This window comes from Monodelphis domestica, chromosome 5 (genome assembly GCF_027887165.1).
Source record: "Monodelphis domestica isolate mMonDom1 chromosome 5, mMonDom1.pri, whole genome shotgun sequence".
Lineage (NCBI taxonomy): Eukaryota > Metazoa > Chordata > Mammalia > Didelphimorphia > Didelphidae > Monodelphis > Monodelphis domestica.
Genome location: NC_077231.1, coordinates 185,523,025 through 185,550,081, shown reverse-complemented (window position 1 = coordinate 185,550,081; position 27,057 = coordinate 185,523,025). Strand labels below are relative to the sequence as shown.

The following is a 27,057-nucleotide window of genomic DNA, read 5'->3' as shown; positions in this document are numbered from 1 at the left end:
AACTTATGAAAAAGAATACTATTCATATCCAGAGAAACAACTATGGAAGCACAAATACAGAAGAAAAACATATGATGGATATAACTAGGGTTTTGGTCTTAAAATATGAATATATTTTATTGCAAATATAAATAACATGGAAGTAGATTTTGAACAATGATATAACCCAGTGAAACTGCTTGTCAGCTTTGGGAGGGGAGAGGAAAGAGTGGTGGAGTGAGGAATAATGAATCATGTAACCATGGAAATATATTCTAAATTAAAAAAGGGAAATTAAAAAAAGTCAATTTCACAAGGGCAAAAATGGAAAGGCAATGTCCAAAAAATATTTAGTTCTCTTTCAGCCACTGAGCATGACTCAGAATTACTGTTGCATTCAGGAAAGGTAAACTAATTTTAATATTAAATTAAACAACTGATCATTAGGTATATCAGTCTTCAAGGAAAACAATTACTTTCCCAAACCAAGCATAAATGATTTTTGATTTGTCCTTATGAATTCTCGCTGCCTGAGTGATGGATCAAAAGGGACCAGGGCTTTCAATTAATCAAACAAAAAGATTTGATCAACTACTTATTATGTGACATCCACTGAGCTAGGCAAACCGTTTCTGCCTTCAAGGAATTTATATTCTATCTCATAGTATGTCAGGCTGTAGGTTTGCTGAGCCACTTAACAAAGGTTGCCTCACCTCTCTATTCCTTTCTCTTTAGGCCATCTGAGTAATTCTGATTTTTCCAAAGAACTTTGCCTGTTTAACTCACTGTTCCTGTTTAACTATTTTAATTAACTACTCACTCATATGATCTAGGGGACCAGGAGAAAACATGTAGATGATCTGACACAAACACATCACCATGAAGCTTATTAGTGATTAAGTCAGTAGCATGCTTTTGATATATGAAGAATAGCATATTACTGATTTAGGAGAAGTAACAACAATAAAAATAATGATAATTGACATATACAGTACTTTAGAGTTTCTGTTATCCACTGTCTCAATTGATCCCCTCAGCCCCCACTGTGTAGTAGTTACTGTCATTATTTCCATTTTTTAGATAATGAAATGAATTTTCTGAGAAATTATTGGCCATGAGTCATAGAATTGAGTAGAATCTTAGGGAGGTTTGAACCCATGACTTTTTTTGACTCCCAAATACAACAATTAAAAAAAATTTTTTTTGAGCTTCATAAATAGCAAAGAATATCAAAAGTCTACATCAATTCTATCTCTACTAGACTTAAATGTAGTGATGCAAATTATTAAAATGTGGAATGAGGGTGGGGTAGCATTTTTATGAGCCTTATTACATTTTAAAAGTATGTGTGAGATTCATTAATATTTCTTTTGGTTTTTTATCTTGCAATATTCTTATGATTTTGATTCTACCCTCTCTTGTGTGAATTGGCATGACATCAAGCTATCATGAGGTTCAGTTTTCTAACTCTCATTCCAGCCTTCCCCCATATTGTATTTCTCAGAAAAGGTCAAAATTACCTCCTTAAACCTCACCTCTTCTAAATTGTAGATCAAAGATCTCTAAGTGTATTGTTTACAAATTTAGTTAATGTTTTCTCTAAAACTTCCATGAAAAGAATTTTTGTTGGGTAATAAGGAAACTGGAGTAATGAAAATAGTTAATCTAAGTAGTACTTTATTAGGTCTATATTAAGGTTGGGCACTCAAAAAGTAAGTGTTTAACATTTACTAACAGTTCAAAGCTCCAACATGAGCATTCTGAAGAGAGGTGAGAAAAAAAGGGTGATTTGAAATATAACAGTATTTGGAGAAGGATTGGATTATGCAAAAAAAAATAATAAAGTTAAAGGGTTTTTTAAGAAGGCAGTTAAATTTGATAAACATTTTAAAATCTCATGATTTTGGATCTGAGATGCCAGTATACTACAATTTACATATTTACTTGGAATGTTTGGTGAATTACAATGAATTACATTATTTTTCTCTAGTATGATGCCTGAAGTAACAGCACAAATTCAATTATATGCATAAGGCAAATACATGTCTGGCTAGTTGGTGGCATTTCAAGATTTTGTCACTGTCTCCTAATCCCCCAAAAGGTCATTCTTTAAATGATCATTGGAATTTCGCCATTAATGGACCACAACCTCTCTGTTAAAAAGCTTGTAAGTGTACAGCGATTTGGGGAATGTATCAACTTTTTTGAGATTCTCTGGTATTTTGTTTAAGAATTTTCTTTTTCATATATTTAATTTATTTTAGAAATCACAGGTTCTTAGTTTAAGATCAGTAAAATATCTTAGATATTATATTGTATATTATTAATAATAATAGTGACTTCCGGGTAAACATGGCTGCAATCTAGATGTGAATCACTTCCTCTCCCCAGCACCAAATGAAATAGACTACCTCAAAAGAGCATAAAAATCATCCTTGGAAAAACAGAGGGACTCTCCAGTACGCCACAGCAAGGAACTTACATGGGGAGTCAACATTTCCACACTATAAGAAGGAGGAAAAGCTTGCACAAAAATGTGAACTGAGCTGCCCTTCCCCCATGGAACCAGAGTAGGGGCACAGAGCGCTCACCAGGGACAGCAAGTGAGTGAGGAACGTCTCTGTCTGGGGGGGCACACCAGGGTCCTTGGGATCTAAAGAGGACTGCTAGGGAAATACCTCTCAGGGCGGTTTCACTGGAGACCCTGAGAACATGCAGTCCATGGGGGCCCTTGCAAACTGCGAACAGTGTGGAGTCTCAAGAAACTGTAGAAACTGCCTGAGGTCAAAGCTCCGCTCCTCGCTGTAGTGAGGGAGGGGGGCACGCTACGGTCCTTGGTCCTTGGAAACTGACAGGGACTACCAGAGATCTACCCCTCGGAGTGGTTTTACAGGAGGTTCCTGCACACTGGAAGGCGCGCTAACAAACCGCAGGGGCTGGGAAGAACTAGTCTGAGGCAACTTAAATCCACAGAAAACCCGCCCATCTCACCCAGACCTCTGACCAAAAAGGAAAGGGTAAACCACCGAAGGGATGGCTCATACTGCCCAAGATCAACTCTCCAAGAAGAAAGGGAAAAAAGTGACTATTGATAACTTTTATGGAGGGACAACCCAGGGGACAGAAGAGAAAGAGGATGAAATTCAAGCAAAATCAAAACATGCCTCCCAAAATGGAAATTATCCACAAGCTCTGGAAGAACTCAAAATGGAGCTTATCCAAAAGATGGAAACCTTCTGGCAAGAAAAATGGGGAAAAATTTGAAAGAGGTCAGCAGCCTGACAGACAAGACCTCAAAATTAGAGAAAGAGCTGGAGGCCACAAGGGTTCATAAAACACCCTCTATATTAAATCCCCAAAAGAAAATCCCCAGGGATATAATCTCCAAATTCAAGAGCTTCCAAACTAAGGAGAAAAAGAAGCCAAGAAGAGGAACTTCAGATATAGAGGAGCCCCCATAAAGATCACAAATGACTTAGCAGCGAACATGCTAAAAGCATGGAACATGATATTCAGAAAGGCAAGAGAAATGGATCTCCAACCAAGAATCAGCTACCCATCAAAACTGACTATATACTTCCAGGGGAAAGTATGGGCATTCACAAAATATAAGATTTCCAAGTATGTGCAAAGAAAAGACCAGAACTCAGTGGAAAGTTGACATCCAAACCCAAAGAGTAAGAGCAACATGAAAAGGTAAATATGAAAGAAAGAGAAAAGGAGAAAATTGTTATCTTTTTATTTTATTCAAACTCTCTTCTATGAGGACTACATTTATATCAAATTATATATATTAATATGTGGTGAAAATGTAATGTGTAACTCCCCAAAACTGTATGCATCATTAGAGTAGTTAGCAGAATTACGCATGGGGAAAGATTGAGGCATTAAGATGATATGGAGAAAGGGGGGGAAAGAAAGAAAAATGGAGGGGGAATTGTTGATAGTACCAAGATATACTTCAAGAAATAGAAAAAAACAAAATAGAATAATCCTTCTCACACAAAGATACACAGGGAAAGGGGAGGGGAAGAATTCTCTTATAAGAAGGAGAGGAAGAGAGTGAGAATTGGTACTACATAAACCTTAGTCTCAGTGAAATTAACTCTGAGAGGAAATAACATCTAGATCCATTGGGATCTTAAATTCTATCTTATTCAACAGGGTAAGAGAGAAGGGTAAAATAAGAAGGGGAAGGGGGGAAGTATAAAAAGGGAGGGAAGGAGAGGAGAGAGGAGAAGAGAACAAAAAGGGAGGGGCTAGAAAGGGAAGCATATCAAGGCAGGAGACTAGGGGGACTGATCTAAAGTAAATCACTGGTTTAAAAGGTTATAGCTAAAGAAGAAAGATCAGAATTAGGGGAGGATATCAAAATGCTAGGGAATCCACAAGTGACAATCATAAATTTGAACATGAATGGGATGAACTCACCCATAAAACATAGATGAATAGCAGAATGGATTAGAATCCAAAACCCTACCATATGTTGTCTTCAAGAAACACACATGAGATGGGTTAATACTCACAAGCTCAGAATTAAAGGATGGAGTAAGACCTTTTGGTCCTCAACTGATAGAAAGAAGGCAGGAGTTGCAATCATGATATCTGACAAAGCCAAAGCAAAAATAGACCTGATCAAAAGGGATAGGGAAGGTAAATATATTCTGTTAAAAGGGAGTATAGACAATGAGGAAATATCACTAATCAACATGTATGCAACAAATGGTATAACTCATAAATTTCTAATGGAGAAACTAGGAGAATTGAAGGAGGAAATAGACAGTAAAATCATATTAGTGGGAGACCTGAACCAACCACTATCAAATTTAGATAAATCAAATAAAAAATAAATAAGAAAGAGGCACAAGAAGTGAATGAAATCTTAGAAAAATTAGAGTTAATAGACATACAGAGAAAAATAAATAGGGACAAAAAGGAAAACACCTTCTTCTCAGCACCACATGGCACATTCACGAAGATTGATCATACACTAGGTGACAGAAACATGGCATACAAATTCAGAAAAGCAGAAATAATAAATACAACCTTTTCAGATCATAAGGAAATAAAAATAATGATCTATAAGGGTACAGGGAGAGCCAAATCAAAAAGTAATTGGAAATTAAATAATATGATACTCCAAAATCAGTTAGTTAGAGAACATATCATAGAAACAATTAATAATTTCATTGAGGAAAATGACAATGGTGAGACATCCTTCCAAACCTTATGGGATGCAGCCAAAGCAGTACTCAGAGGACAATTCATATCCCTGAGTGCATATATTAACAAATTAGGGAGGGCAGAGATCAATGAATTGGAAATGCAAATAAAAAACTTGAAAGCAAACATATTAAAAACCCCCAGAAGAAAACCAAATTAGAGATCCTAAAAATTAAGGGAGAAATTAAGAAAATCAAAAGTGATAGAACTATTGAACTAATAAATAAGACTAGAAGCTGGTACTTTGAAAAAAAAAAACAAATAAAATAGACAAAGTAATAGTCAATCTAATTTAAAAAAGGAAAGAAGAAAAGCAAATTAACAGCATCAAAGATGAAAAGGGGGAACTCACCTCCAATGAAGAGGAAATTAAGGCAATCATTAAAAACTACTTTGCCCAATTATATGGCAATAAATATACCAATCTAGGTGATATGGATGAATATTTACAAAAATATAAATGGCCTGAAGAAAAAGAATTCTTAAATAATCCCATATCAGAAAAAGAAATCGAACAGGCCATCAAAGAAATACTTAAGAAAAAATCCCCAGGGCCTGATGGATTCACCAGTGAATTCTATCAAACATTCAGAGAACAGTTAACCCCAATACTATACAAACTATTTGACATAACAAACAAAGAGGGAGTTCTACCAAATTACTTTTATGACACAAACATGGTACTGATTCCAAAGCCAGGCAGGTCAAAAATGGGGAAAGAAAACTATAGACCAATATCCCTAATGAATATAGATGCAAAAATCTTAAATAGGATAATAGCAAAAAGACTCCAGCAAGTGATCAGGAGGGTCATTCACTATGAACAAGTAGGATTTATACCAGGAATGCAAGGCTGGTTCAATATTAGGAAAACCATCCACATAATTGACCATATCAACAAGCAAACCAACAAAAATCACATGATTATCTCAATAGATGCAGAAAAAGCCTCTGATAAAATATAACATCCATTCCTATTAAAAACACCAGAAAAGAGGACTTCCGGTCAAGATGGCGGCTTAGAGAAATCTAAAGTTCAGATCTCTGGAAACCCTTCCCTACCGAACTCAAACTATATGCTCCTAAGGCACCAAAATTAAAAACGAACAACAGCATAGACCCCGGAAATCCTCTTCCTGGACCTGGACCTGGTTCAAAAGGTATGACCCCCCCAAAAGCCAGAACCCAAGATCACTCGGACCTAAGGGGTAGGCAGAAGGAAGGTCCTAGGATCCATCTCCCCAACCCAGAACGCTGAGTCCAAGGCAGGAGAGGGTAGCTCAGAGCCTCAGGGCCAGTTATCCTGAAGGCCACTTCCTGAAAACAACCTGACCCAGTTGAGGGGGCACCCAGACAGCAAGGAAACAGAGAGAGACAGAGGGAGCCTGTAACCCCTGACCAGATCCTTCCATCTGAGTCTCACTGAAGGTCCCTGCCTCAGGGCACACTCAGTCTGAGGTTAATCCTATCACCAGCCCTCAGAGCTCCAGGAAGCCATGGCCCCTCCCCCTCAGAGGGCAGGGTCATCTGAAACAACAGTAACCCTCAGGGCTGGCAAAAGGGCCTCGAGAGCCTGCTATTCTGAAGTCCAGATCCTGAAAACAACCTGACCCAGTCGAGGGGGCACCCAGACAGCAGGGAAACAGAGAGAGATGGGGGGAGCCTACAGACCCCTGGCTGGATCCTTCCATCTGAATCTCACAGAAGGTCCCTGCCTCAAAGCATACTCAGTTCAACCCAGAGAAAGTTAATCTTATCAGGAGTCCTTGGAACACCAGGAAGCCGTGGCCCCTCCCCCCTCAGAGTACTGGCTCTCCTGGCTGGCTAAGGCACAGAAACAAACACCCCGCGGAAAGGGCCAAGCCAGGCTCAGAGCGTGGAAGTAAGGCAATGGAGAAGCATTGGGAGGGAACTGAGGAGGGCAGTAACATGGAAACACCAGCAATTCCTGGCTTCCCCGGGAAGACAGAACAACAACTGCATAGAACGGACAATCTGCCTAGGGCTAAAACCTCTGAATACCAGACAGAGATGAGAAAAGCTAGTCCTACCCACTCAGATAGAGATGGCAAACTCCACAGAAGCACAAAAGCCCCAAAATCCCTAGAAAAACAAGAAGAAGGGGGTGACTTTGGACACATTTTATGGAGCAAAAATACAAAATAGAGAGGAGATAGAAGAGGAAACACAAAAATGCTCCAAAACCTTCCAAAGGAAATGGAAACTCTCCACAAACCCATGAAGAATTTGAATCGGAAATGATCAAAAAGATGGAATCCTTCTGGGAGGAAAGTGGGAAATAATGCAAAAGAAATTCATGCATCTACAAAACAAACCAGTTTGACCAAACTGTAAAAGAAAACCAGGCTTTAAAAGTCAGAATCAGGCAACTCAAAGACAATGAGCTAGAATTAATAAAGCAAAGCTAAAAGACCAAGAAATTAGAAGAGAACATAAAATATCTCACTGACAAGGTGACAAACTTGGAAAATAGAGGAAGAAGAGATAATTTAAGAATAATTGGACTTCCAGAAAAGCCAGAAATAAACAGCAAACTCGACATCGTAATACAAGATATAATCAACAAAAATTGCCCAGAGATTCTAGAACAAGGGGGCAATACAGCCACTGACAGAGCTCCCAGAACACCCTCTACACTAAATCCCCAAAAAGACAACTCCCAGGAATGTAATTGCCAAATTCCAAAGCTTTCAAACAAAAGAAAAAATCCTACAAGAAGCCAGAAAAAGACAATTTTGATATAAAGGCATGCCAATCAGGGTCACACAAGACCTTGCAAGTTCCACTCTGAATGATAGTAAGGCATGGAACATGATTTTCAGAAACGCAAGAGAGCTGGGTATTCAACCAAGAATCAGCTATCCAGCAAAACTGACTATATACTTCCAAGGGAAAGTATGGGCATTCAACAAAAATAGAAGTTTTCCAAGTTTTTGCAAAGAAAAGACCAGAGCTCTGTGGAAAGTTCTATATCGAAAAACAAAGAGCATAGAATACCTGAAAAGGTAAATATGAAGGAAAGGGAAAAGGAGAAAAATGTTATCTTTTTCTTTTACTCAAACTCTCTTCTATAAGAACTACATTTATATCAATCTATGTATACTAACATGTGGGGAAAATGTAATGTGTAAATAGGGGGTAAAGAAAGACCAAATAGAATAATCTTTCTCACACAAAGATTCACATGGGAAGGGGAGGGGAAGAAAACTCCTATAAGAAGGAGAGGAAGAGAGTTTTTACTTAAACCTTACTCTCAGGGAAATCAACTCTGAGAGGGAAGAACATCCAGATCCATTTGGATCTTGAATTCTATCTTACCCAACAAGGGAAGGGAGAAGGGAAAACCAAGGGGGTAGGGGGAGGGAACACAAAAAAGGGAGGGAAGAAGAGGGAGGGGGGGAAGGAACAAAAAGGGAGGGACTAGAAAGGGAAACATATCAAGGGAGGGGACAAGGGGGGCTGATTTAAAGTAAATCACTGGACTAAAAGGTAGAGTTGAAGAAAAAAGGTTAGAATTAGGGAAGGATATCAAAATGCCAGGGAGTCCACAAATGACAGTCATAACTTTGAACGTGAATGGGATTAACTCACCCATAAAACGTAGATGAATAGCAGAATGGATTAGAATCCAAAACCCTACCATATGTTGTCTTCAAGAAGCACACATGAGACGGGTAGATACCCACAAGGTCAGAATTAAAGGATGGAGTAAGACCTTCTGGGCCTCAACTGACAGAAAGAAGGCAGGAGTGGTAATCATGATATCTGATAGTGCCAAAGCAAAAATAGACCTGATCAAAAGGGATAGAGAAGGTAATTATATTTTTTTAAAAGGGACTTTAAATAGTGAGGAAATATCACTAATCAACATGTATGCACCAAATAATATAGCACGCAAATTTCTAATGGAGAAACTAGGAGAATTGAAGGAAGAAATAGACAGTAAAACCATATTAGTGGAAGACTTAAACCAACCATTATCAAATTTAGATAAATGAAATAAAAAAATAAATAAGAAAGAGGTAAAAGAAGTGAATGAAATTTTAGAAAAATTTGAATTAACAAACATGGAGAAAAATAAATAGGGATAAAAGGAATACACCTTCATTCAGCACCACATGGCACATTCACAAAGATTGACCATACATTAGGTCACAGAAACATGGCACACAAATGCAGAAAAACAGAAATAATAAATGCAGCCTTTTCAGATTACAAGGCAATAAAAACAATGATCAGTAATGGTACATGGAAAACCAAATCAAAAACTAATTTGAAATTAAACAATATGATACTCCAAAAACGTTTAGTTAGAGAAGAAATCATAGAAACAATTAATAATTTCACCAAGGAAAATGACAATGGCGAGACATCCTTTCAAACCTTTTGGGATGCAGCCAAAGCGGTAATCAGAGGTAAATTCAAATCCCTGAGTGCATATATTAACAAACCAGGGAGAGCAGAGATCAATCAATTGGAAATGCAAATGAAAAAAACTCGAAAGCAGGGATCTAGGAGAAAAAACACTATCTACAAATTGTAGGGGTAAAAATACTGAAGAAAAGCAACTGCTTGACTCCAGGGGTGGAGGGGACATGATTGAGGAGAGACTAAATGAACATCCTAATGCAAATACCAACAACATGGAAATGGGTTCGAATCAAGGACACCTGTGATACCCAGTGGAATCGTGTGTTGGCTATGGGAGGGGTGGTGGGTGGGTGGGGAGGAAAAGAAAATGATCTTTGTTTCTAAGGAATAATGTTTGAAAATGACCAAAATAAAATAATGTTTAAAAATAAAAAAAATAGCTAATATTTAGCTAGCACTTACTATGTGCCAGGCACTGGGTTAATTGCTTTACAATATTATTTCATTTCATCCTCACAAGCCTGGAAGGTAGGTGTTATTGATAGATCTCTCTTTTACAGATGAGGAAACTGAGGCAAATAGCAATTAAGTGACTCATTTGAACTCAGATCTTTCTGACTCTAGATCCAGCATTCTATGCACTGTACCACCTAACTCAACACCTTAATTTTACAGATGAGGAAATGGAGACCCAAAACAACTTTCTCAAAATTACGTAGGTAGCAGTGGCAAAACTGGCATTTGTTGGTTATAAGAGTGTAGGATCAAATATTTAGAGCTAGAAGAGATTTTGGAAGTCATCTAGTTCATTCATCATTTTATGGAGCATGAAATTTTCTCAAAATCCAATTAGTAATCTTTCCACTATCCCATACTGCCTCTCCTAATGGCCTGAGTAGCAGCCATTCACACATGAGAATGGGGAATTCTGACCATTCTCTCAACTCATGTAAGGAGCCCCATAGACATAGTTGTGTTGTCTCATTGGGTGGCCAGGTTTATCCTGGGTCATAACTGTTATTTTGGAGCTGATCATCTCTTCCCTAAATGGACACCCTTGCCAACTTCTGGACATCTTCAGAACTGACATAGTCCCCAGGAAAAAAAAAAGATGGAAGTAGGCTTTGTGAAGAAAAAGTCCCTGATAAAGGGGGTAACTAGGGAATTAGAGGGAATGTTTGACTTTGATTAAGTCTACTTAAGCATGATATTTGACTAGAACATCTACTTATGTACCTTTGGTCAGAGAAGATTCAAAATATGATAAATATAAGAGATGGTTGGGTCTTCTCATTGCAGAAATGCCAAAACCAAGAGGCTAAGTGATTTGGCCAAAGTCATATAGGTAGTGATAGAGTAAGTATTAGAATCCAGGTCCTTTTGATATTAAATCCTGTACTTCTCCACCACCCCCCATATCCATTTACTTGATGGAATCCCATTTATTATACCTTCTGATTTTTGAAATGAAGATATGTGCTGAATTAAATTAATTTCAATAAATACTTATTAGATACTAGGTATATATGAGGCTTTTCATGAACATATCGTAGGTATATTCATAAGCAAAACAATAGAAGTACATTTCCAATATTATCTTTAAAAAAACACCTTATCTTCCATCTCAAACCAATACCAAGTATTGGCTCCCAGATAGAAGAGCAGTAGAGGCTAGGCAATGGGAGATAAGTGATATTTTCTTTATAGTAATCAATAAAAGACAGTGCATTTCCAATATAATCTTAATTGTAGTAAAAATTTGTAATGTATTTGGCTGGGCTATCTCTTTCATTATAGAGAACAACTGCTTCAGTTGCTCTTTACACATCTTTGTTAGAAATCCTTACCTCATCTGCAACTTTCCATAATTCATGATCGCTCCATTGCCCATAAGGATCCAGATTTTTTCTAAATGTCCCAGAAAATACAAATACTTTCTGTTTGGATAAAAGAAAAAAAGGAAATGATTAAAAATCTTGACTACATACTTTAGAACAAAAACAGCTTGTAAAGTAGTACTGATTGTTGTAAATCTAATTTTAAATTTAAGAATAATTCAATTATATGACACAATTCCCACTGATTTAGACTAGATAGTCCATAACAATGGCTATCCTCAACCCACAATCCACAATGAATTTTTACTTTAAAGAAAGTAGCTTTTATGGATTTCTTTTAAGGGGTATAAGATAGTATAGAGCTTTTCTTATATCTCTGACTTGAGCAGTTGAAATTTACATAGAAATATGCATTTTTGTTGCCATTGCCCCATTATTAGAAAATATAGGATAAAAGCCACTATAAGGATAGCGATTATTTTTTCCCTGGTGTAGGGAATTTCCAGATGTGAAAATTCCCTCAACCAGTGCAGGTCAACACTTTGTCTTCAACCTATAGTCTTAGAGTGTTGACTAGAGAATTCAGAGGTTATGAGTTGCCCAGAGTTACACATCTGCTATGTCAGAGGTAGTACTTAAAAATAAAATTTCCTGATTTCAAGCTTTCTATCCACTGTGACTTACTGCCTCTCTAAAACATTATAAATGTGAAAGTAGTCAATGACTACTCACTTTAGAAAAATATACTTGAAGCTCTCAAGTTGGAAGTATGAATGGGACTAGAACAGCCCATTGTCCTCTCACAACTACCCCAATGAGGATCAAAAAAAAGTACTAAGATGAAAAATGATCTACCAAAATCAAAGAAGAAATTCTAGTCAATGGATTTTCCTGGTCTATTTCTAAAAAAAAAAACCTGGCAGAAATTTATAGGCAGTAGGGGAAGCATCATAAAATTCCTATCTTTAAGTATATAGTTCATAGAAGCCTTCCCACTGGAAGTCTGAAAATGAATTTGAAAGAAAACACCAGTCACCTCCTGAAAGTCAAAATCTAGATCTGCTAGCTCAAAGAAAAAACAAAAAACAACTGTAAGCTACCAGAAAGAAAAAGGCAAAAGATAAAGGCACATAAATAAGAATAACTTATCCAACAAAACAGTATAGTATTAAAGGGTGAAAAAAAAACCTTTGATAAAATAAGATATTAAAACATTCCTGATTTTTTAAGTTGAGTAATTACTTTAAAATGCAAACACAGATGTCATGAGAAACATAGAAAGACTGAGAAATACATACGAGCAATTGGAAGTGATTTTAGGAAGAGCAAGTTTATGTTCTAAAAAGAGGGAAAGAAAAAAAGTATCTTCTAAGAATCCATGGAATAAATAAGTTAGAGGGCATGGGAGAAGTATGATTTTATTTTGATGGTCTTAAGGGAAAAAAGAAAATGCAGGTTAAAGAGAGGAAGGAAAGTAAACTTAATTCACATAATTAGAGTGCTTGAGAGTAACACTATTACAACACAGATTAAGGGGTGGATAAAGACTTGAAAAAACCTCATTTTCATTTTTCCTTGATGAAGGAAGGTTGACTCACAGGCACACATCACTAATGTACATACACATCCAAAGAGTTTGGTACTAAAAAAAATGATTACACTTATCAAAGTCAGGCTGAAAAAAAGGGTGGAAATATGGGGATTAAGTAGGGTAGATTCAGGTAAGAATTAAACATGAGTGAGAGAAATGCAAATAAAAACAATTCTGAAGTACCACCTTAAACCTAGCAGACTGTTCAATATGGCAACCAAGAAGAGTGATAAATGTTGGAGAGGATGTGATAAATTGGGACACTAATACACTGCTGGTAGAGTTGTGAATTGGTCCAACCATTCTGGAGGTTAATTTGTAATTGTGCACAAAGTGCTTTAAAGAATGCCTGCCCTTTGACCATGCATACCACTTCAGGGTTTGTACCCCAAAGAGATAGTAAGGAAAAATACTAGTAAAAAAAAATCATAGTTGTGCTGTTTGTTGTGCCACAAAACTGGAAAATGAGGGGGTGTCCATCGATTGGGGAATGGCTGAAAAAATTGTGGTATATGATGGTAATGGAATACTACTGTGCTGAAAAGAATAATGAACTGGATGTGAACTGGAAAGACCTCCAGGAACTGATGCAGAGCAAAAGGAGCAGAACCAGGAGAACATTGTACACAGAGACTGATACACTGTGGTACAATCAAAGGTAAAAGACTTTTCTACTAACAGCAATGCAATGATCTAAGGACCATTCTGAGGGACTTATGAGAAAGAATGCTATCCACATGCAGAGAAAGAACTGTGGGAGTAGAAATGCAGAAGAAAAACACTTGATTGATCACGTGGTTCAATGGGAATATGATTGGGGTTTTGATGTTATTTTTTTACTTTCAATGATCATTCTATTGCAAATATGAATAACATGGAAATAAGTTAATAACAATGGCACATGTATAACTCAGTGGAATTGCTTGTTAGCTCCAAGAAGGATGAGAAGAGGGGAGGGGAAAATCATGAATCATGGAACCATGGAAAAATATTCTAAATAAATAAAATAAATTTTTAAAGAATTAATCATGAGCAAAACAATCTCTGGGCAACTCATAATATTAAATCCTGAGTTGGTGACCAGGACTGGGTAAAGTGAAGAGAAGTCGTGTAGCAGTAGCAAATATGAGCACATTTTGACCTTTTTCAAAATGAATAAAGCTGACAATCATTTTCTAGGGCCAAACTTCCAAAGTTTTGAGTGTGATAAACTTGACACTATTGAGAAAGTAGTTTTATAATTTTAGCTACGGTTAATTTGACTAACATTAAAATAATGGTGTTCTCACCCACAGGCAAGGAAAAGTTAACTAAACAAACTAGCCTTCCTGCTCCTAAAAAGGTTTGATATCACTAACTAAACATTTTGATTTTTCTAACAAATATTATTTAGTACTGCAGGGCTGAGTGGTGCTTCTTATAGAATGATTTTAGTTTTCTGACCAAACTAAACAGTTTTTTTTTTTTAAATCAGAATCTCTGAATCAGGATAAAATATCATCTCTATAAAACAAATAAGTGACTTTTCAGGTATATAAATATTTATATAATGTTATGAATGGCATAAAAAGTAATTCTTAGGAATCAAATAACTGTAAGAAAATCATAATTATTCACTAGCAAACAAATAATAACTTCAATTGGCCTAATTTCCCTCTTATCTATTATACCAGGTTTGGCACAAGAATAAATGAACTCCCTTGGAATACTTTGAGAGACTAAAAACAGGTGCCATATGAATGAATGGACATTGTTTAACATGAGATGTCAAATGAATGATGTGAAAGTAATTCAGTTAAAAGGAGAGTATTAGGCTCTATCAATAAGTAAATGGCCACCAACAGAACTCTTTGACTTTAGACAGTTCATCCTGTTTCAATCTAGCCTAATTTGGGAGTGAAAGATATTCAGGCTTGAAAAATTTTTACTAATTTAAAATGCTGTATGAACCCTAACATCATTAGCCATTCCTCTTTCCAAGTATAATAATTTCCATTCCCTTGCTAACCCATCCTGATCATAATCATCATCATACCATAGCTAAATTCCTTCAAAAGAGATGGTGTCCTTCCCTCTAGTATCTCTGACCTTTTCAAAAGACCATATACATTTAGAATGTTTTATATTCCTATTCAAGAACTTACAACATCTTCAATACCTATGGAAGTTCTATCATTTTTCCTCTATCTTCCCTAAAACTTACTTTCCACCCCAGGCAGGCCAATATCATTACTGTCTTCCACCCCAGTATAATAAATTCTACCTTTTTCTACTTTTTATGTCTATAATGCCCATTTCCATTTCCTAGACCAAATTCTACCAATCTCAGAAGATCCATTTTAAATACCACCCCTTCCATAAGCCTTCCTTGATCATTCATTCACTTAACAAGTTAAGTCATTTCAAGTCAATTAGTATTTAAGTACTTTCTGTATGTCAAAGCTCTCTGCTAAGGAGTAGGGATATAAAGAGAGAGAAAAATAGCGTCCTTCCTTCAAGAAGCCTATATTCTATGGAAGGAGACAATATGCAAACAAATATGTATATATGAGATATGTACAGAGTAAATTGAAGGTTATCTCACAGAGATACATAAAATATTGCCCACTATATATGTTTGTAGAATATATTCTATGTGAAAAGTGCTATCCTAAGCATTCTGAGGGACTGAGAGATGAATGGACACAATATTGTCTCCATATGCTAACAAATAGTGGAGAAAAAAAGGTGCACGAATTTAATACAACAGCATGTTATAATTGTCATAAGAATTAAAAGTTTAATGCTAAGGTAATTCAAAAGAGAGAGGAATCATTTCCTAGAAGGTGAACTATGAAAGAGGTTAAAGAATGCTATAAGATTTTGATAGAGAAACATTGAGAAAAATGATGGGAAGCAAAAAATAAGAAAAAGTGTTTGGAGTCAGAATCATAGAAAGTTTGAAATAACATGCCAAATGGTTTGTACATCATGTGGAAATGTAAAAATGAAAGAGGAATTCAAGAATAAGACTATTGTTTGACATGAATGATACAGTAATAGATGATGGAGGGATAACAGAGCAGCTTTTATTTTGCTTCTGTTTATTTGGCCAAACAGAACAATTATTAGAATGAAAAGAAAAAAAACACCAAAAAATGGCTAGTAGAGATAGGATAGCCAATATAAGTAGAAATATGATAAAAATCCATATTTCTACCTGTTGATGAAATCATAACCAAATCAAATTCAATTTTGTCCTAGGGTACTAAAAGAATAGGATGATGTAATTTCTGAGGAATCCTTTAAGTATCACAGGAATATGAAAGAAAGAATGTTGTATCAGAGAATATGAAATATCCAGACTTTTTTAAAGGAAAAACAATGGACTATCAAATGATATCAATTAATCAATCCAAAATCATTTGTTAAATTATCACTATGTCCTAGGCTCTCTGCTAAGTTCTCATGATAATAAGAAAGGTAAGAAATAGTCCTTAGTTTCAAGAAGTTCATTGACACCAAAAAGATCAAAGAAAAAAAGATCTGTATGTTTAAAACAATATTAAAAATAGTATTTTATAGCAAAGAAGTAGAAAACTAAGGGTGCTCTTCAATGTGGATAGAGAATAGCTGAATAAAAATGATTTTTGAATTGAATGGAATATTATCCTGTCATAGACATAGCAAAGGGGATGATTTTAATGAAGCCTGGAATTTTGATACAAACTGATCCAGAGCAAAGTAAATAAAATCAGACCAATTTTTATAGTAACAGCAACATTTTAGGACAAACAACTTTAACTTAAGAAATCTGATGAATGTAAAGACCTGTCACAACTTCATTGGACCAGTGATGATTCATGCTATCTACTTCCTGACAGACAGGTGATAGAATCAAGGTACAAAAATGAGATTCATTTTTAGAATGTCAATTCTGGGAATTTGTTGGACTTGACTTTAAATATTTGCAGATTTGTTATAAGGGTTTTTTCTTTTCTTTTTTTTTCCCCTCTCCTAGTGGTGATAGTGGTAGTGGTGGGGTAGGGAGGAAAAAACAGGGAGGGAGAGAAAAATCAATGTCCATTGCAAAAGAATAAAAAGAAAAGGTTATTAAGTAAGAATTGTGGATAATTAGTGTTGTCTTTGGATACTAATCTTATAATTTCTTCATGCCTCTAACTTCCTTTACAAAGCTCCTCCTAAGATAAATGCAACCTTCAGAGGTGGTTTCTGCCTTGTTCATCCTGTCCTACTTCCTCAAGTATTACATTCTCCATGGGTTCTGTCCAACTCCTTAGAAGAAAGGAAAAGAGCCTGATGTAGCTAGTACTGCAAGAAAGAGAAAGAGAAGGTAGGGCAGAATTTGCCAAAAATAATGGCTTGCTGTGATTTTACCTGATGTAATATGAAATCTAAGTCACTGCCTAAGGGAGAAGAGGAGTGCCACAGTCAGGTCTTCTAGGTCTTTGCTCAATAGAGCAATACCTAATCTTGATTTCCCTGAGGTCTCTAATCATAAGCTTTAATCAACTTAGTCTTTCATGAGTTAGGAAGAGAGGAGTTGGAAAAAAATGACAAGCACATAATTTATTTTTAAAAATTTTCTCCTAGGATTTCAGAATTTTCTTTTTTCTAGGTTGGATTCCAGGAAACTTTTTTAAAATGACAATCAGAAGTTGCATAGAAAGGTTAGAAAAACAAGAAAAATCTCTGTGTTCAGATAGCAAGCTATGTGGGGATGTTCTGTTATTGTTGTTTCTTTTTGGATTTTACTCTGCTATATAATAAGCATTTATGATGAATGTTAGACCTTTTTAGGAAGTGGCTCTGGAGGCAAGGGCACCAGGCATGATGAGTGGTATTTGATAGTACACCATCTATGGAAATTATAATGAAATGGAGGGGGGAAACAGCAACATTGTCAGGCTGACCATCTATGAGGTTTGCTACTCTCTTGTGAGGAGAGAATAAATGTAAAGAGATTTAAAAGATTTACTTTGATGGATAAGCAAGAATTTATATAGTCTCAGACAATGCAAAGTCTGGGTCCTGAGCATTAGCATTTCGGGGGAAATGAGGAAGGCCCAAACCTATGATTTCCTGAGCTTTGGGAATGCCTACTGAAGAAAAATACATATACTCAGGTACATGAGAAGATTTTTCTGCAGTCTCCCAATTGAGAGAGCCAATCTAGACTCAGAGAGGTTAAGTGGCTTGTCCAGGATCCTATCTCATGGAGCATGTGTCAGAAGTACAGGGAATCTAGGATTTCTTGACTCTGAGACCAGTTCTCTACCTACTACCACAAACTGCTTGCTAAAGAGAACTGTCTTGGTATAGTAGAAAAGTCATGGGGTGAGGACTGAAGAAACCTAGAAACTATTCTCAGAGTATCTGCTTAACCAACTTTATGATTTGGGGCAAGTCCTTTTACATCACTGGTCCTTAGTTCCCTTAACTGTAAAATGAAAGAGTTCAAGTAGATGATCTTACAAGTACCTTGAAAATCTATAATTTTATGATCTCTAAGTAAGTGACAACACAATAAAAACAAGCCATCTTTATCATGTGAAAGGCTTTCCTATCTTGGGAGGGGGATGAGAAGCAACCAAAACTTAACATTAAAGGTCTTCAGTTGACCAGATTCCAGTCTCCATTACTCTGCATGTTTCTTTCATTTATTGCTGCAGTACTTAAGCTGATTCCTTTTGCATTATTATTCTTCAGAATATTTTACTATTAGAGACTTTGGACATCTTTTCTTTCCTCCAAAAGAAATTATATTTTCTATCTATAACCAAGAATATGTTGCTAGCATATGACAAAGTTTGGATAAAAGAACTTAAAACACTAGTCTAGAGAGAATTTTAATATCTAAAAAAAGAACTGCTTTATAAAGTTATTTGGGTAAGTACTACAATCTTCTTCTCCATGTGGATTTGGAATTCAACTTCCTTCAGTTCCTCCTAGCTTATAAATTCCATTTTCCAAGAGGGAGATGAAGGCCTAGGCTGAAAAGTACTAAAATAAGCACAGAAAACAATATGTCAGTAAATTATTAGTACAAACAGATGATGAAAAAATATATTAAAGCAGTTAGGATACTATGTGAGATTTAATCCTAGCACAGGTGAAGGATAGGGGAAAGAAGCTAATTGCAAAAATTACCCAGAATCAGGGCCCAACATATCTAATTTGCAAAAGTTACCTAGATTGGGGGTGGTTATATCTAGTTTGAAAACACTATTATTTTCATTTAAGTTTTCTTTTAAATGAGCAGCTGGTAACCTCTCTGTGTCTGTGTCTGTGTCTGTGTCTGTGTCTGTGTCTGTGTCTGTCTCTCTCTCTCTCTCACACACACACACACACTCACACACTTTAAACTCTTGTTTTTGCATTGTAATGCACAAAGTAGTACCATATTAGTGATGTTTTATGACCCAAATCAAAGAATGACATTTTAAAACTAGTTACAGATTAATATGACATGACTTATTCCATTCTGCAGACAAACCCCAGTTATTACATCTTTTATTTTCAATTTTACTGCTTCATGTTCTCATGCTTCTCCCAACTGTTTGCTATTTCAGAATCATCTCTTATGTGTTAGAGAGTATTTGTCATCCTGCTGTGGATGCTAACACGGTGCTAAGAGCACTGAAGCAGGGAAAAATGCTGAAGAAAACAAGTGGTAAGCATGCTCTAGCTGCTGCTGAATATGTCAGCTCAGAAATGTAATCAAAACAATTAATGGCATGGCAATAATCATTTCTCGTAGTGTTTCAAAGATCTAATGGAATGCAATTCATAACAAAGGAAAAAACTAAAACATTCTGGATTAAATGTAAATCATACTTTAAGCATTCAGCTGGCAAGATTTATTAAATGCCTACTTTGTACCCCTATTATGGGAATGCAAACACAAAAATAAAAGAATCCCTGATCTCAAGGAGCTAACATTCTATTCAAAAATAAAAGAACATGTGCACAGAAAATGAAATGCAAGATGCATTTTTATATCATATAGAATGAAGTAAGTTCTTGGGGAAAGGCACTAGCATCAAAGGGCATCAAGGTAGACTTCCAATAGGAGGTGATGCTTAGGTGAGCTACTAAGTCTGAAGCTAGTTATTCTAAGAATAAGACATGAGGTATAAATGCATTCCAGGTATGGGCAGGATCTAATAGAAATCCACGTATGTTGGATATGGACTGTCACATATATGAAATAGCATTTGGTCAGTTTGATTGGAAGTCAAATTGCGTGAAAGAGAGCAATGTATAATGAGACTATAAAGATTGGCTGGGACCAGATGGGCTTTAAAAGTAAAATAAAATAATTTGTATTTTATCTTAGAGTCAAAAGGGAAGACCAGGGAATTCCTTAGTGAAGGAGTAGCATAGTCAGACCTCTGCTAAGAGAATATCAGTTTGGCAACACTGGGGAGGAGAAGTTGGAGAAGGGAGAGATGATGTGCAGATCAGTGAAAAAGTTACTGCAATAAGTGGAGAGAGAAATGAGAGCCTGACCTAGGGTGGTGGCATGTGGGTGTAGAAAATTATAAATGTGTGATAAACATAGCAGAGGTTGAGTCAGTGAGAACTGGTAACTAATTAGATGCGAGAGGTGAAAAAAAGGGAAGAGTTAAAGATGTTACTAACATTGCAAACCCAGGTAACAAGATAGATCATCATGCCTTCAGCAGAAATAGGGACATTAAGGAGATGAGGGAGTTTGGGGGGAGGACAGAGATGAGTTCTGATTGGGAAGTGATGAGTTTGTGATGCCTACATTCCCTTGAAATGTCAAATATGCAATTCATGATGGGAAGATTGGTCTTGACCACAAAAAATATTTCATTAAATTTTGCACTTTTGCTTTTCCATCCTTACCTGTGGTATTACTCCAAATGCTTTTCTCCACTGCTGCAAGGGTATTGAATTCCAAGATATACCATCAATCTGCATTTCTCCTTCTGTGTTCAGTAGTCTTAAAAATGCAGCTAACAAGGTGCTTTTTCCAGAACCAGTTCTGCCCAAGAGGCCCACCTGTAATGCAAAAAGAATAAGAAGTTAGGGGGTGGTTATAAATAAGTCCTATTATTTATAATCATCATTAAACTGAATATGTTGTGCTATAAATTTCATATAGAAAAATATTGCCTCTGTTACAAGAGCCTTTATAGTCTAAAGGATTGATTTTCTCTTTATCTTCATGCTCATTTCTCAACTGTGAGCAATGCTTAGACTGAAAAGGCTGACTGACATCCAATGATCTTGAAGTGGAGGCTAACTGGTCTAGGTGGGGATGGAACCTGTAACCTTGATATTATTAGCATTATTGAGTGAACTGCTGCGATAGAAAATTGTTTCCAATTAATGCAAAATGAAATAACCTTGAAAATACCTGTAAGTAAAAGCAAAACAAGTGTCATTGCCCACTTTAGTGAATAAGCCTTGGAAAGAGTTTTTAATAGACTCTGGGGGCTCTTGGTCTGAGGTCTAACTAGCAAAGGCAACCATTAGGTTTCAATGAGATAATTCAAGTCAATCAACATTTAAAAGTGCTTGGTTGGCTGTTACCTTTATACTTGAAGAGGACTAAAGTGACATCATTTAGTCAGGGTCAATGTACAGTGTCCTATTGTAGCTGATATGGTCAATACAAGCTTGGAAGGATCTATCATAGGTTGGGCACAAAGAACCTATAAACATTTGGGATGGAGTTGTCTCTAAATTTGTGCTAAACAAATGCTACTGCAACTCTGCTTTGCTCACAGAGCACGAAGTCTTCTTTGATGTGAGCATACCACGTTAGGCAGTCCTGTGCCAGTGACTGCCATGTCTCACAATCAATAACAAAATCTTCAGAAACCTTGAGAGTGTCACTATATCATTTCTTCTGACCTGTGTGAGTGCTTAATTGACTTGTGGGAGTTCTCTGTAAGATAGTCTTTTAAGTCAAGGTACATTTGACACTCAAATAACATGGCCAGTCCATTGATACGTAGCTTACTACTACATGTAAAGAATGGGGGACACAAAGACAAAACTAAAATAGTCTCTGTTCTCAAAAAACTTACATTCTATTGGGAGAAACAACATATAAGTGCAGATTGTATACAGTTTTATATATACATGTACATGCACACACACATATATGTGCAGACATATTGCACCACTGTATATACAACAATGTGCACATGATTACATATGTAGTTGTAGAATTAAGAAAAAAAAAGTGTCCATTCCCTCAAAGAGTTTTAATTCTACTGGGGGAAGCAATATGTATACAAATAAGTACAACATATACACAAAGTTTGTGTGTGTGATTTCTATATTGTGTGTGCTTGTATAGTGTGATGTATATATGACTGCATGTGTGTATTGTAGATGTGCTTAATGTATGATTGTATGTGTAGAATATACTAGTATATATACAATGTATATGCTACTCTCTATACTACAATGTATATATACTACATGTAGAGTAGTGGAGATAAGAGAAAAATAATTTCTCCCTGCCCTAAAAACCTTTTTATTCTATTGGAGGAAGCAACATGTTTACAAAGTAATTTCAAAAGGCAGAATGCTGACAACTAGAGGGATCGAGAGTATCCTAGAGTAGAAGGTGGCACCTAAGAAAGCTCTGAAGAAAGTTAAGGATTCTGGGAGAATAACAAAATTCCTTCTCAGTGCATTGCCAGTAACTCCTTGAAATGTCTAACACTAGCAGATCAGCTAATCAGTGATGATTTTTTCAGCTATGCCAGCAACCCAAATGATTCCCTCACCAACCAAGATGAGCTGCACAGTCAACTATGCAAACTAATACTTCAATTGCATTAATAATACCTCATTCAATCAATCAGTCACTTTGAGCAATCACTAAATCATGCTATGTTCCCAACACGTAGAACTTTCTACATATATCATGTTCCTCTAATCAACATTTGCACAGCTCTGTATAATTAACCCAAATCCTCCCTTTAGAAATGAGGAAACTCCAAATGTCACAGACAGATGCAATTTGTCCAATTAAATCTGGTAGCTAAACAGAGATTGGAATTTAGGACTTGAAGTCCTGACTCCTGCTCTAATCTCTGGGACAAAGGGCCAGCAACAAATAGTAGCATCTTCAGACAACACAACCAAAACACTATCACAGTCAGATCTTGGTCTTTCCTTGCTTTTGCTAGGAAAAGGCAGGGAAAAAAGAATAGCATGAGTGTTTAAGTACTAGCTCACAATGCCTTTCCTGACCCCCTCATTTGTTAAAGTCCTCTCTCTTAAACTATCCTAGTATTTAACTGTTGTTATTTTTCAGTCATTTTTCAGTCATGCCCCACTCTTTATGACTTTATTTGGAGTTTTCTTGGCAAAGACACTGGACTGATTTGGCATTTCCTTCTCTAGCTAATTTTACAGATGAGGAACCTGAGGCAGAGTTAAGTGACTTGCCTAGGGTTTCACAACTATTAAGTGTTTGAGAACATATTTGAACTCAGGAAAATGAGTCTTCTTACAGACTCTATCAGCTGGGGCAGCTAGCTGCCCTACTTTAACTACTTTGCATTTATTCTTTTGAAATTTATAAGTTCTTAAGTTTTTATCTCCTTTATTAGAATGTAAGCAAGTAGAAATGGTTCCATTCATTGTGTTTATATCCTCAGCACCTCATACAGTGTCTGGTACATAGTAGGTACTTAATAAAATGCCTTCTGATTGACTTCAGAGCACTGAGTTTAAGAGACATTACCTGGTCTTCTTTATACTGCTCATTGACTAATAATGCATTGAGGCAAACAGATTTTCTGGGATTTGGTCATTACCAACCCAGGATTTGATTTTTTAAAGCTGCACACTGATTGGGTATATAATGTCAGAGCATTTGGTTACAAGTTATCTTTTGAGATATAGCCTTATCCCAGGTAAATGTTTTCTAATATTCTCTCTATAATAATGGTTTCTTCAAAATATTAACTAATATTTACACACTTCTTCAAAGTTAGAGGAGGCAGAATGGTATAGTAAATAAAATACTGGATGAGTCTTCCTGATTCCAGGTCAGGTACTTTATCCACTGTGACTTCTAGCTGACCAATTGAGTTTTCCAATATGGGGGTTAACTATAACAATGAGACCATAGGTTGTTTTTTTTTTAACATTGTCCATCTCAAAGGACTATTGTTGAGGATCATGAAGATGGGATTAACTCTCCCCTGCCTACTTTTAGATCTAATTGCCAGAAGTGTATACAACCCTACTTTACTCTTAAATGGGGGGGAGGTCTGCAACCCACATGCTAAAGTGGGTGGCAACTCAAAAATGACTGACTGTCCCCTGGGCAGTCTTAAGAAAATTTAAGAACTACAATTGGTCCCTGCAAAGTGGGGGGAAGGCACAGGAAGTAATGAAAAGAAGGGTCTTTAAAAGTAGTCACAACTTCCTGTGAGGGATTTGTTAGAATGCTTTCAAGGTTGTGAAGGCTGGTGGAGGATCATTTGGTGATACTACTCTTGGCTTTTGGATTGGTGAGTGGAAAAAGCTGGCCTTCCTTTTCTGACTGCTGGAGAGATTAACACCAGATAGGCCTACCTCTTGGAGGCTGTGTGAGTGATACATAATTTACCTCTGGGCCCTCCGACTGGGCTTCTGGAGCCCTACCAGAGCAAAGACAGGCATCAGAGCAGATATTTAGCTCATTAAGCTAGATTTCTTACTCTACCCCCTTTCTTATTTCTCTACCTTATTCTTTCCCTCCATTTTATAAATAAAACTACTATAAAGTCATTTTGACTTGAGATATATTAATTTCTGTGACCACATTTCTCTTATATTTCATCCCACCTTAATTTTTTTAACCCTTACAGGATCAAATGCACTAATATATACAAAGCACTTTGTAAACCTTAAACACTATATAAATGCCAGTTAGCATTATTGTGTTTGATCTTTATGCCTCATATTTTTATAGTGATTTACATTTGGTGTAAATATTAATAGAACTATTTCACAGATAAAGTAACTATGGCTCAAAGACCTTAGGTCATGCAGTGAGCAATAAGCCTGGGATTTCAATTCAGTTTTATTTTCAAGACAATGACTCTTAAGTAAAATCCTACCTACTTCCTAATGAGTTTTGACAATGAAATCAAAGTATTGGGGGGGGGGCTCTACATAGACTTGGATCTGGTATCATTTTGGAGGATACTATGAATAAGTGGGTTCCAACATATTCCCTCTTGTTTACCTTTTAAATTGCCTTTTTCTGACTCAGCTATTTTTTCAGTTTCTCATCCTCACCAGAAGATACCACAATGAGAGAGAGAAAAAAAAAGATCCCTCATAGTAAAAAAATATACACCTTCAGTCTATTATGCTCATCTTATTCTACAGTTTAGATAGAAAAATGTAGTAGCCCTAGGGAATACTACCCAAACATATGAATACATTCATTTCAACTACGTCATCCTTTTCTTTAATAAAGACAGATTACCTGGGTAGGCATTTAAGTATTCATCCTTGCTGTAATCTGAGTTAACACCTGAATTAGAGATATATTATTTTTGGCATCCATTTCAGTATTCTTCTGTGCCCTAAGTCAATATGCTTAGAGGGGGGGTAGGGATTTATATTCATGAGCAATTTCCCCTTTGAACATTGAGAAATATGAATGAAAAAGATAGCCAAGTTCACCCAAAGGAATAAGATTTGGAAAACTGTTAAGTGACTAAGTAATTCATTTACTCATAGACCCAGCTCTGATATTTATCATATGCTGTTCAGAGTATTCCAGAAGTTTAAGATTTGATTCTCCATTCAAAACTAATCTTATCAATTAAAGTTTCCATTTAAATTCAATTTTAATTTTTTTAACTATACTTTTAGAAGAAAGGGAACAAAGAAAAATTCTGCTTGAGAGAAAACAACTTGAATAAGTATTACTTCTATTGTTTTTTTTATTTAAGAAGAAAACTTGGCAATAAAAAGAGACACATTTATCAGCTAAGATTTGGTGATATTTAAACCTTCCATAATTCATACAATGAAACTGTCGTGAATTAGTCATCTTGTACTAAAGACATTATTCTTGGACAAAGTGATAGAGGTGGCATGTCTACATCCTTAAAGGGGGAGTTTTTGTCTAGTGTAACCTATTCTAAGATAATCAAATGAACTATAATTTGCCATTTACATTTATCTCTAGAACTTCTACCAAGATGCTAAAATTCTTTGAAATTTACTACAAATTATGTAAGGATTCTCCCTAACTTACAGCCTTAGGGAGTTGTATGGGACATCAAAGACTTAATAGTCTAGCCCAGAGGCACATGGCCTTGATCTCAGTCTTTTAGAGGCCAAAGTTAGCCCTTCTATCCACTACACTATCTTTCCCTCTTTTTATAACATGCTCATTTAAAAACTTTGTTTCAGGAAGACAGGCTGAACCATTTCTATATGATTTTATAACCTATGATTTTATAAGCATAGGGAAATCCCAGTGAGGGGAATCCCTTTACCAGTGCAGGTCAATGTATGTTCTGTGACTTTGAATCTTAGTTCCCTGATCAACCATAATATATATATATATATATATATATATATATATATAATATATATATGTATATATTGATACTTCCCTAAAACTACATACTTGCATACACAAACCCAAACATAAACTACAGATTTAACAATATGATATTAAATATGACTCAGATATTCAAGACCAAGAATAAAAATGTCCCCAAGTCTTTCAGCATGAATTCCTATTCTTAAATTACTAAAACTGTAGAAAAATCAAGATTCTATTCCTTTGCTTATTATGCCACTAAAGCCTGATCCACACTTGCTTATGGGGGAAGGAGATGAGCAATTTTGAAACAGGGATGGGAAGTGATGGATGTTTGGCAGAGAAAGTGAAAACAATGAAGAGATTAGTCAAGGCTTCCTATCTTCACTTATATAAGTCCACTTGTTATTACAATCCATAACCTGTTGACAGTCATCTTGGAAGTAATCCTAGGTGTCAGAAAAGAGAAAGATGCTTTC

The 27,057-nt window shown here is 36.1% G+C and overlaps 1 protein-coding gene across 1 annotated transcript in view; it reads right to left on the bottom strand.

Moving 5' to 3' along the window:
* The window catches only part of CFTR (CF transmembrane conductance regulator), a 204,836-nt gene that overhangs the window by 7,576 nt on the left and 170,203 nt on the right, over nucleotides 1-27,057 (bottom strand). Inside the window, exons 23-24 of the mRNA XM_056799582.1 lie at nucleotides 20,899-21,054; nucleotides 11,442-11,531 (exon numbers count right to left, since the gene is read on the bottom strand). Coding sequence (XP_056655560.1) covers nucleotides 11,442-11,531; nucleotides 20,899-21,054 — 246 coding nt within the window. The remainder of the gene's footprint in view (nucleotides 1-11,441; nucleotides 11,532-20,898; nucleotides 21,055-27,057) is intronic.